Here is a 12,214-nt window from a genome sequence, read left to right on the forward strand (position 1 = left end):
AATGAGTTGGGAAGTGTTCCCTCCTCTTCTGTTTTCTGGAAGAGACTGTACAGAATTGGTGTTGATTCTTTTTTAAAGAGATTGTATAAAATTGGTGTTTGCTGAAATTCTCCAGTGATCCTGGGTGTCTCAAACATCTGAGCCTTCCTCCCTCCTCCTCATACTCAGATAACGGTCTTGCCTTCTCTTCTGTCTGGTCTGAAACCCTCAAGCTGCCTGGGCGGCAATCGGGACTGGAAGCCTCTACCAACGTGGACTGATGGGCTTGAGGAAGAGACTCCACATGCCTGCTTGGCTTTTTGGGCAAAAGGCAGAACTAGGCAGCGCTCAGCTTTCTCACTGACCTGGAGAGACGTCCTGTGATCACTTCTGGCCAATGTTCCTCGAGCACTCAAACTTCTGCAAAATTTTAGCAATGGTTATTTCTGGGTGCCAGCCCTGTATTCTCTTGCATTATAATTTCATGTTTTCCAACACTTTTTTTTCTCCATTGAGCAGGTAGCATTTTTGGAGTGATAATAAATTTAAAAGACAGATCCTCTATTTCCAGAGGCTGGGGGTGGCGGCTGTGATGGGTGCTGTGCCCAGCCCTGTGGACATGGGTGTGACTCCTTGACCTGAACAAAGGGCTGTGGAACAGACACGTCCACTGGGTGATTTTGTCAGCGAGTGGCTATCCCAGTCTAGTCTTCTAAATTTTGCCTGTTCTGGGGTGGGACAGAGAAAGCCCTCCCAAAAGAAATTCTGTGGGAACAGGTGGTGAGAGCACACTAAACAGGTGGAGGGGAGTCCCCAGTACACAAACACCTGAGCCTCACTCACCTGTAAGTCCCAGCGGCAGGGACAGCAGTAGGGAAGGCAGAGGCGGGCAGGGCGGAAAGGCAGGGACAGGTAACCTGGGGGGCCCTTGAGCCTTCTCTGTCTGGATGCCTGTCCTGGAGAGGCGCTGGTCTCTGCTCTGAAGAGAGACGGTAGCTCCTGTTTCCATGATGTCAGAGGAAAGGGATTGTGATGAGAGGAAAGGCCAGGGGACTGGGACACTTTTTCCTTTGTGATTATAAAATTGGATGGACAAGGCTGCTCCTAGCTGAGAAGTTGCTGCTGGAAATACCCCGTATCACTGGGCCTGGGGGCTTGACATCCACAGGCTTGGGCTCCTCCCTGAGCCTCATCCCATCTCAGAGGTTCTCTCCAGCCTTGCAGCCCTGTCCAGGAGCCTCAGAGACACTGGCTGAGCCAGAAGCTTCTGGAACCTTGTAATGGGCAGGCATGGGTCCAGCCCCTGCATGAGTTCAACATCTGGGCCTCACTGAGCTGCACAGCTGCAGGAGGAGAAGAGATCTCTATAGCCTCGCCTTCTTGGTGATAGAGTTGGACTTTACCAGGGCTCCTTCCCTGCACTCCAGAGGTGCCAGAGGTGAACAATGAGCCCTGGTGCAATGTCTGCCGTGGGCTCCTGGCTTTTCTGTGAGTCCCTCTATGCGACACTGAGAGACACTTCCTTTCTCCTTCCTGAAGAAGAATCAAGTGTGGCTGGGAAAGATATTAGAGTTTTGGAGGCGGTAATGATCTGTGCTTCAGAGGATGGAGGCTTCTTCAGGGAAGGTGGAGCCATGGAGAACTCTCTCCTGGAGAGACAGCAACATGCCTAGAAATGCCTGGGAACGGGAGGGCTGCCTCTCCTGTCTGGGCTGGATCTGGGGCCAGCTCTGGAGGGAGGAGGTAGAGGGAAGAAGAAATGCTCCCAGAAAGGGGGCAAGAAAAAACATGTTGGCCTCCTTCTCTCTCAGCTCTGGAATGGGCTGTCCTCTCCCCAGGCAGAAAGGTTGTGTCCAGGGACTCTCAGCCTGCACTTGGTTGGTGACCATTTAATGTCGGAGCATCCACAGCCAGTCGCTGGCTTCTAGGGCTGTTTCCCCATTACCTTCTCATGACTCCTGCCTCTTCCCCTGGGTCTGACCAGACTTCAGGGCCAGGAAAGGTGTTAGAACAGGAGAACACGCAGCAAATCCTGAACATCCTCTGTGAGATGACAAGATACCTTTTCCTTTGTGATGTCATCATCCTATCCTTCTGTTCTGGAACGATGAATCCCACGCAGGGATGCCCATCCATGGCCTTGCTGAGAAGTAGATAGGAACATTCCCCCAGCCTCCATCATCTCACCCTTCCCTCCACCTCTAGGAACCTTCTCACCTTCCATTAGACTCTAAGCTAAGGGTGAGTACTAATGAGTTCCAAGAGCACCATCTTTGGAACCAGATGCAATTGAGGTTCAAATCCTGAATCCACGTCATAGTAGCTGAGTAATCTTGAGTCCACGATGCAGACCCCTATGTCCTGCACCCTTTTTGACATCTTCATTTGCATACCGCAAATATTCAAATCTGAGCTCAAGATCTGCACTCATAGACCTTGTCTTCACTCACCCCATGCCTGTTTGGTATTTGGCACCATCATCCATCCAGTTAGTCAAACCAGGAAGGGACCCACTTCCTACACTCTCACTCATCCATTCCTATTGCTCCCCTAACAGACCCTATTCAACTTACCTCCTAAATCCCTTTCGAATCAGTCTCTTTCTCCATCTCCATCATCTTCTCTTGCCTGAATGAAAACCACTGCCTCCTAACTAGGCTGTTCCATCTTCATTTGTCTGCCAACATCTCTTTCTCCTGCTTCAGCCAGAGTCGTCTTTTTATAACACTGATCTGATCACACCACTTTCTTGCATAAATGCTTTTGTGGATTCTCTTTGTTCTTGATGTAATATTAATATAAACAATCCATCCTTCCAAGACTGACTTGCTCCCCTAGAGGTAAAGGGATTCCCACCTTTCTGACACCCAGCATAGCCTCTTTGTCCCAGGTTGGGTTCCCTGGGAGACAGACTCTGAGCTGAAGATGAACAAGCAGGTCGTTTTTCAGGGAGTACTTTAGGATGCTTTTTAGGGGAGTAGGGCTGGGTAGAAGGAGAAGTTGAGCTGCAGGAAAGTCCCAGAGAAGACCTCAGCTGATTTCACATGGAGCTCTGGGACTAGGATGTGCCTTCAGAGTTGTTCTGAGCTAGGATGGGAGAGCTGGGCTTTTAGACCACCAGGTTGATGAGTTGTTGGATGTGGCCTGTTCCCAGGCATGACCCAAGCACGGTGGCTCTCTTCAGCTGAGGCAATCCCAAAGAAGGCTGAGAGTTGAGGACTATCTTCTGCAGCCTGGTGCATCATCTCATCCACCACACTCCCCTTAGGAACGTCTCCTTCCTGTGAACCGCTGGGCTCAGGACACATATTCACTCCCCCACAGTCAGGTCCTCCACACAACCCCACCTCATCTGCATAACCCACAGTTCTCTGGCCCCACTTGGTCTCATCTGGGCTTTACTAACTGGAAAAGTTTAGGGCGAGTGTCATGGGGAACTGAGAAGCAGCTTCCTCAGGGATCTCTTAGTGCCCAGGTCTGGAGTGAGCTCTGGCCAGGGACAGAGGAAAGGACACCTCAGGCTTGTGAAGTGAGATCAAACTCGGGAATATTAACAAAGTCTCCCCACCACATATATCCTTGAATTGTTCCCCAATGGGTACAAGAGGCAAAGAAAACTAGCTGGGGACAAGATGTTGAGATTATTTTAATAGACTTAATTTTTTAGGACAGTTTTAGATTTGCAGAAGAATTGAGAATATAGAGTTCCCATGTATCCCTACACAGATGCCCCTATTATTAACATCTTAACAATAGTATGATACATTTGTCACAGTTAATGAACCAATAGTGATACATCATGATTACGCAAAGTTCATAGTTTTTTGAGATTTCTTTTGTTTTTACCTAATGTCTTTTTTCTGTTCCTGGATCCCACCCAGGATACCATGTGACATTTACTTGTCGTGTCTCCTTAGGTTGTTCTTGGCTGTGACAGTTTCTTAGCCTTTCCTTGATCTTGGTGGCCTTGAAGGGTTTGAGGAGTCCTGGGCAGGATATTGCAGGAAGCCTCTCTATTGGAATTTGTTTGATATTTTTCTCATGATTAGATGGGGGTGTGCGAGTTTTGGGGGGTTAAGGTAACAGAGGAAGAGTGTCATTTTCATCATACCATATCAAGGATACATGCTATTGACATGGTTTATGGTTATTGATGTTTCTTTATAACTGTTGATGAATACTTGATCACTGGGCTGATGTAGCATTTGTCAGATTTCTCCATTACAAAGTTATTTTTTCCTTTTCTTTCCATACTGCACTCTTTGGAAGGAAATCACTATGCACAGCCCACACTTGAGGAGAGAGGCATGTTCCACCTCCTTTAGGGTGGAGTATATACACGAATTATCTGGGACTCCTCTACACAGGAGATTTTTCTCTTCTCCTCCATTTAATAACTTATTCAATCATTTATTTATGTCATCATGGATTCACAGATATTTATTTTATATTTTGGGTTATAACCCAATACTATTTTATTTATTTTGTTGCTGAAATTGTTCCAGCTTTGGCCACTGGGAGCTCTTTCACTTGGTTCCTGTGCCCCTTTGACAGACTCCAATCAATGTGGGTTTTGGTTTTGGGATTTGGGAGGATTTTTTTTTTTTTTTTTGTAGCACTTTCTTATTTTCTGGAGGATGTTGAATTTTTGATGAGATCTTTTAAACAGAAAGAAGAGAGAGTAATCTTTAAAGAAAGAGCTGGGGAATATAACACACAAGTCAGGTGATTGAATGAAAAAAGTTTTGTTTTGAAATCCAACTTCTAGTAGAAACCAATGGCCTCAATGATGTATTCATTCATTTATTAAAACATTTGACGGCCTATTATATGGCAACCACTGGTTTGAAAACTGAGGACATATATAGTCCCTTCCCTGTTAGAACTGGCAATCTATTTGAGGAAGACAGACAGACAAATGCAGGCAGTTCTCATGTTGGTGCTGAGATGCATGAATTTCAGTTAACACACTTTAGGTAAATAACACCAGTTCCCCCACACAAGGTTCAAATTTTAGTTACCAAAGTGAATTTCCTGTGAATAATTTGCATAAAACGTACAAGCTTCAGTGCTGGCTCCTCAGTCCACAAATCACTATGTGAATAACAAAAGCTCATCAGGATCAGATCAGTGACCAATCGAGTCACTTCTTCCAAAGTCTGTTGGTGTTGGACCCTGTGAATCTCTTACTGAGACAGCAAAACCTGACGCTGCATTGCCTCTGTGTCTCCCAGCGGTGAGCCCACTAACATTTTACAGAAATGAATAACTGCAAAAGGGATTTGGCAGGTAAGATGAAGGTGCAGGGAAGAAATGAGAAGCGATAATGCTGGAAGTGAAGTTGAAATTGAACGCAAGCTATAGAAGTATTGGCAATGTTGACCCTGATACTGCTCAAGGGACTTTAGATAGGCAGCCAGAGGGACTTCGTGAACCCAACTTGCCATAAACGGGAAAGCGGTGGTGATAGGAAGGGTGGAGATGTCCCAGAGGAAGCAATACCAGCAAAAATTTTCACATGAAAGCAATGTTTGGAGAGATTTCACAACATTGCAAGTGCAAAAGATAAGATGCTGAAAGAGAACCCAAACACAGAGGAGGATGGGAATTTACCAAGGTGGAAAGATGCTTGCTTAAATCATAAATTATGTAAGAGTGAGGACTGAACTCTGACCTTTCCTCATCTTGCTCAAATTCCTTTCTAAGGGACCTGGGGAATCACGCTTGAAAAACCATAAAATCTTGTTAAAATTGGTCTTTTTGATTGAGTTCAATGTGGCTTATTTTCCACCCTGGCTCTGGTATGGCATCACAGGGCAGAGAGCAGATTCCTTTATCTTAACTTGGGCATTCCTTCTTCCTGCAGACTCCAGATTTTTAGACAAAGCTTTACTCCCTCAACCAATTGCCAATTAAAGAACCTGTAAATCCGCCTGTGACTCGCAAGCCCCCACTTCAAGATATCCTGCCTTTTCAGGCCAAATCAATATATGCCTTCCCTGTATTGATTTATGTCGTTGCCTGTAACTCCTGTCTCCCTGGAATGTATGAAATCAAACTGTAATCTGACTGCCTCGGGACCACTTACTCCAGGCTTCTTAGGTTTGCGTATCCCCGTGTTACAGTCACTCATAATGGCTCAGAATAAATCTCTTTAAATATTTTGGCAGAATTTGTTTTTTCTGCCGTCAAGAAGGCAAGCACTGTTCTAACTACTCTTGATAGGTTTTTATAAAGAAATAAAACACTTTAACTCTCAATGTTTCCAATGTTTCAAATTACAGTGTACTAAATATTCATTTTATTTTATTTTTCATTGCCCTATACATTTGTAACAGACAGTATGAGAGTCTCTAATACTTTGATAAAACATTATAAAGGTCACCAGAACAATCATTATATTTCTCACTGACACGGAGATTGCTTTCAAGGGTTTCAGTTTGCACAGTCTTTTTTGTTTTTTTGAGATGGGGTCTCACCACGTTGCCCAGGTTGGCCTTGAGTGGCTGGGCTCAAGTGATCCTCCGGCCTCAGCCTCCTGAGTAGTCGGGACTATAGGCATGAGCCACCGTGCCAGCTCTGCAGTCCTTTTACAATCCTGCCCTGCCATGTAAAGCAACGACAGCCTGTATTCAGTATAGTACAAACGGCAACAAATGCTAACAAAAAAAGTAGGTTAAGAGGAATTGGTATGTCAGGGAGAAAGAAGGGAATTAATATTTCATAAAAGGTGGTATGTGAAAAAAGCCTTTAATAAAGTGACATTGAGCAGAGACTTGAAAGAAGGGAGGGAGGGAGCCGTGCAACTATGTTGGGGAGTAGCAGAAGAGTGATCATTTGACTTACTTTTTCAAAGAATTGCTGTGGTTGAAACAGGGAAGCTGATTAGAGACTACAGCAATGGTCCAGGAAGAGGTGAGGTTGGCTGGGATGGGCGGGGGGACTGGGGGTAAGAAGTGTGCAGGTTATGGATGTGACAGACGTGTGCCGGAGCAGGCTTGGACTGTTGCAAAGTGTCAGTTTTGCAGTCTGGTTGGTAAACTGCTGGTAACTTGAAACTGACCACACTGGGAGTATTTACACTGCAGAAATTGAGAAGCACCACGCATCAGGCTTTTTTCCGCCCCTTTCAAAGTCGATTGTTAAACATTTACCATTTCACCAGGGGACATACGCATTTTGAAGGCAGAATTGAATCCGGGGTGTTAAGAGCAGAGAAATCAAACGGGACTCCAAGGTTTCTTAGACTGTCTCAGCATTTGCACAATGAGCAACAGGGCTGGGAGGACGCAGGGAGATGGAGGAGCTGATTGATGTTCCCATCACAGAGAGAGGAGGGAAAGCTTCTTTCTTTCTGAGTTTGAAGAGTAGGACATTTAGACAAAGAGAAAGAAAATAATTTTTTCTTCTTGAACTGGGATGGGGGTTCATTTGCATTCAGGAGACACTGGAGAAATTCAGCACGGCTGGGGAGCTGGGGTAGGCTGGGATCCAGGCAGCCTGGATGGGAGTCCGAGGTTCACGGCCAATCCTGAGGCGATGGGTGAGAGAGGTCCTGAGGCACTTAGGTTTGGCTTGTTTCTCAAATTTTAAAGAGGTGTCCTGAGTCAGCCCCTCAGCCTGATCCATGGCCCTGTTCAGGATCACGAAAGAAGACCTGGCCCTGGGGGCAGCAGGGACTGACGATGCTGATACGGGGGGCCGAGGGCAGGTGGAGGTCCTGGGAGGGGAGGCATTTGGAGCCAAGTCTGTGGAAGGTTCTCTCCAGTTCCGTCTGTCTGGCTGAGCCCTGCAAGGAAGGACGGAGGCAGCAGAGACGGAGGGTCCCACGTGGCGGGGGAGGAAGGAAGGCGCTGAGGGGAAACATGTCCACGTTTAATCGTCTGCTCGTCATTCCTGACAGCCTGTTATGTCCCCGGTGCTGGTCCCCTTCTGGGATGCCTGTCGCGGGTGGATGTGTGGCCCTGAGATGGGGCTCTGCCGGCTCAGCCCTGCTCCCCGAGCCCCGACTCCCCTTCCTGAGTCCCTTCCGCTCAGGCACAGGGAGGGTGAGAGTGGGAACAGCCCTCAGAGCTGCCCGTCTGGGGCTTCTCAACGATACTCTACAACGGGGACACGTTTGGCCCCACAGACCCTGGCGTTCAAGTAACCTAGAGATGGCCTGCAGCGGAGTCAGCCACTCAGCTGCCCTCGCCCAGCCCCCTCTGCCCACGTCCTCCGTGGGCCCCCTAGGGCGCTGGGGATACCCTCTGAACGCCCTAGATGTAGCCCATCCCCTGCAGCACCCATGTACTTCCTGGTAGTCGGAAGCCTCTTACAGGTGTGCCATCTTCTCTGAAGTCCACCGACCTGACGCTGCGTGGCATGTGGACTGGCCCCCTGCCGGCCTTGCACACCGGGGCAGCACCCTTCCCCCTACACACACTTACGGTCAGGCCCTCTGCTTCCTGTGGACACAGACGGCAGTGACACCAACCACCAGCAGCGCCTTGGGGCCCAGGAGGACAGCCACGAGGAGGGGCACAGGAGAAGACGGTGCCGAGCCTGGAAATCAGGGCACAGGAGGAGTCATGAGAGAGGCTACCCAGGAGTTCATCCCAGGGGCGTCCACTTACCCAGTCTGAGGCCACCTGGGCCCATCTATGCCCTGAACTTTTGAACCTGCATCCCGCCCTGCTGCAGCCCGAGGAAGAAGCCAGGGTAGAGAGGCTCCACATTCTCGCTGAGCCCGTCCCAGGCTGCCAGGTTGTCCTCCTGGAGGGAACGGGTGGGAAGGATGTCTACTCAGGGTTGCACAAGCATGGTGCCTCACAACCCTGGGGGCAGGGATGGTTATCCTCATTCTGATGGGAAACTGAGGCCCAGAGAGGGTAGGGAGGGTCACAAGATTAGTGGGCTCCAAACCTAGGGAAGCCCAACACTGGTGTGCCTTAGGATGACCCCTAAGACCGGGTTGTTTGGACCAAGACAAGTCCAACTTCCTAGGGTCATAGGAATGACCATGGAAGGGCATGCAGGGAGTGGGGACAGCTTCGCAGGGGAAGGGTGGGCTGCACGATATCCTGTTTAGCTCTGGGCAGGGGAGGATGGCTTTATGTTCTCAGGAGCTGGAGGATCCCTCGAGGGGCCTGACCCAGTGAAACCTGCTGGCTGGAAAACACCCCAGTGAGTCAAGGGAGAGGGTCTCAAAGTCAGGAGGGCCCCCAGCACCATCTGGTCCACCTCACCCACTGCACGTGTCTCTGCAGTCGTCCTGTTGGACACAGCTCTGGGGAAGCACATTTAGATTCTTTGCACTTTTACAATGAGCAGTTTTTGTTGTTACAATTAAACAAAGATATTAAAATACTTTTTTTTTTGATTCTCATGCAGTCTCAATTTGCTATTGATCAGCTGACCTATTTTTTTTTTTTTATTTCAGCTTATCATGGGGGTACATAAGTTCAGGTTATATACATTGTCCATGTCCCACCCATCTCCCCGAGTCAGAGCCTCAAGCGTGTCCATTCACCAGACAGTGCACCTGGCACTCCCCATGTAGTCATACCTCCATCCCCTCCCCCACCCCCCACCTCCCCCAGTCAGCACCCTCAAGCATGACCATTCCCCAGACGGTGCGCAACGCACTCATCTTGTAGGCATACACCCAACCCCTCCCCCCCCACCCCCACCCCCACCCCCCCGTCTCAGTCTGATATCCAATTAGTATCCTTCCCCAGTGTGCATTTAGGTGATGATCAGGGAAATCAATTTTCTGGTGAGTACATGTGTTGCTTGTTTTTCCATTCTTTGGATACATCACTTAATGTAATGGGTTCCAACTCTCTCCAGGAGAACCAAAGAGATGTCGTATCACTGTTATTTCTTATAGCTGAGTAGTACTCCATGGTATACATATACCACAGTTTACTAATCCATTCGTGGGTTGATGGGCATTTGGGTTGTTTCCACATCTTTGCAATTGTGAATTGTGCTGGTATAAACATTCGGGTACAGGTGTCTTTGTTATGGAATGACTTTTGTTCTTCTGGGTAGATGCCCAATAATGGGATTGCTGGATCAAATGGTAGGTCTACTTGAATCTGTTTAAGGTATCTCCATAATGCTTTCCACAGGGGTTGCACTAGTTTGCAGTCCCACCAGCAGTGTATGAATGTTCCTGTCTCTCTGCATCCACACCAACATGTGTTGTTTTGGGACGTTTTGATAAAGGCCATTCTCACTGGAGTTAAGTGACATCTCATTGTGGTTTTGATTTGCATTTCCCTGATGATTAGGGACGTTGAGCATTTTTTCATACTTTTTTTTTTTATAAATAAAATAGCTCTGGTGGGTCCTTAAGGGAGGAGACCTGAGCATCTGTGGCTGCTGAAGCGATGGACGCTGGCAGTTCTCAGCTGAGGGCCTTTCTGGGACTTTCTCCTCCTTGATGAGAACTGTGCTACCCAAGGGCACTCCTTCCAGGGGGTGAACCCATCAAAGACTGGCCGAATTGGGAGTAGAAGGCCCAGCCCCCTCCTCTCAATTTAAAACAATGCTAAAGGAAGCAGTTGAGTCTTTGTCACGCCTGGGTGGCCCAGTATCTCCCTCCTCAGGTCCTGTCTCCTCACACCCTCAGACATGTTGACCCCGACGGCACTCTAAGATGCTTCGGGTTTCCCGTGTCCATCTCAGGGTCTGCCTCCCGGGGGAATGGACCTCGGGGAGCAGTCTGGAGAGCGGACTCTAAAATGCAAGTTTGCAACCTGCTCCCTCATCTGCTGGCTGGCAACGAGGCCCCGGGGCTGCTGGCGAGTGGAGCCCAGGCAGGCCTGGCCCGTGGTGCTTGGTGGTGCAGGTGATAGAACTCTCACTGGCGGAGAACTGGGATGGGTTAACCACAGGAAGGGAATCCCTTGCCATCGGGCATTTGAAAACGAATGGTAGTTTGTTTTATAACATGGTAGTTATAAGGACTACGGAATTGGATGGCTGCCACTGGGCACCAATCCTTTGGAGAAAGACAATGAGGAGTTGAGTGACTGATGAGGAGTTCAGGTTCAGTGTGGAAGCCAGAGGACTTCTTGGCGGCACTGCACGGTCTTATCTCCTGGGGCCAGAGGGCAGAAAGAATAGAGGATTGGGTCCTGTATATCATTATAACGGAAGCAGTGCTACAACGCAGGCTGGATTCTGAACCCGTGGGCTGCTATGCCAGGGTGGGCCCTGGTGGGGAAGCTGTAGGACCCTGAGATGCGGGAGGAGGTATTTGGGTTAAAGCACTCGAAGCTCTTCAGTCAACTTCTGGGTTGCTGAGGCCAATGGCAGTGGCAGAGCTCCTTATCTCTAAAAATGTCCTCCCCAAACAAGAAGAACAAAAAGGAAAATCTATAAAAAACAAGTATTTGGTATTACTTGCAGAGAGAATGCCAAACTGCAAAATAACTGTGAGTCAAAAGGGAACGATCTGCAAAGCCTGGTGCACATCTCTCACGAGGCTGCCATCCTGTCATCGCCCAGCCACAAGAAAAAGTGCAGGGAACACAGAGGGCAGCTAGCCAGGGTCCTAACTAGGGGTTATTTAGAAACACCACCAGCAATATCAAATGTACCCTATAGCTGAGAATACGGGAAAAGTGTCCAGCAGTTCAGAGCACAGAACCTAGCAAGGGATTTTGAAGTGCACATGACTTAAAAGGGTTGGTACAGATGCCCTGAAACCAGTGACTATGTCACCTTACATGGCAAAAGGGACCTTGAAGGTGTGATGGGAGGTTATCCTGGATTATCCAGGGGCATCCAATGTAATCACAAGGGTCCTTAGCAGTGAAAGAGGGAGATAGGAGAGTTAGGCAGCGAAGGAGATGTGGGGATAGAGCAGAGGTTGGCGTGACGTGGGGCCATCCACCAAGGGATGCCAGAAGCCTCTGGTAGCTGGAAAAGGCAAGGACGAGGGTTGTCCCCTAGACCCTCCAGGAAAAGTACAGCCCTGCTGCACCATTTTAGACTTCTGACCTCCCTAACTACAAGGTAATAAATTTGCACTGTTTTAAGCTACTGAACTGTTGGGGATTTGTTACAGCATCAATAGAAATGCAACATAAGGAGGCAGGAATATTTTAAAAGGCCAGATGTGATTAAAAAGACAGGCAGGACTTAAAGTGCATAACTTCTGGGGGGAAAGCAATGGGAAGGAAGAAGTTCTCTTTGACCACAGAGTGGTAGAGGAAGAATAAAAAAGTGGAGGACAGAGGGA

At 48.4% G+C, this 12,214-nt stretch overlaps 1 protein-coding gene across 4 annotated transcripts in view; it reads right to left on the reverse strand.

The window, feature by feature from the left end:
• The window catches only part of SIRPB1 (signal regulatory protein beta 1), a 52,904-nt gene that overhangs the window by 20,962 nt on the left and 19,728 nt on the right, over positions 1-12,214 (reverse strand). Inside the window, exons 5-7 of one of the 4 annotated variants that reach the window (XR_006729429.1) lie at positions 8,409-8,523; positions 6,826-7,920; positions 4,435-6,582 (exon numbers count right to left, since the gene is read on the reverse strand). The exons of 1 other annotated variant lie outside the window; for it this stretch is intronic. Coding sequence is in view for 2 of the 3 variants with exons in the window: in XM_045528349.1 (XP_045384305.1) it covers positions 8,411-8,523 (113 nt within the window). In the remaining variant the exon portion in view is untranslated. Of the gene's footprint in view, positions 1-4,434; positions 7,921-8,408; positions 8,524-12,214 lie in introns of those variants that run through there. 2 more of the 4 variants (XM_045528349.1, XM_045528348.1) reach the window with 2 other exon arrangements.

This window comes from Lemur catta, chromosome 17 (genome assembly GCF_020740605.2).
Source record: "Lemur catta isolate mLemCat1 chromosome 17, mLemCat1.pri, whole genome shotgun sequence".
NCBI lineage: Eukaryota > Metazoa > Chordata > Mammalia > Primates > Lemuridae > Lemur > Lemur catta.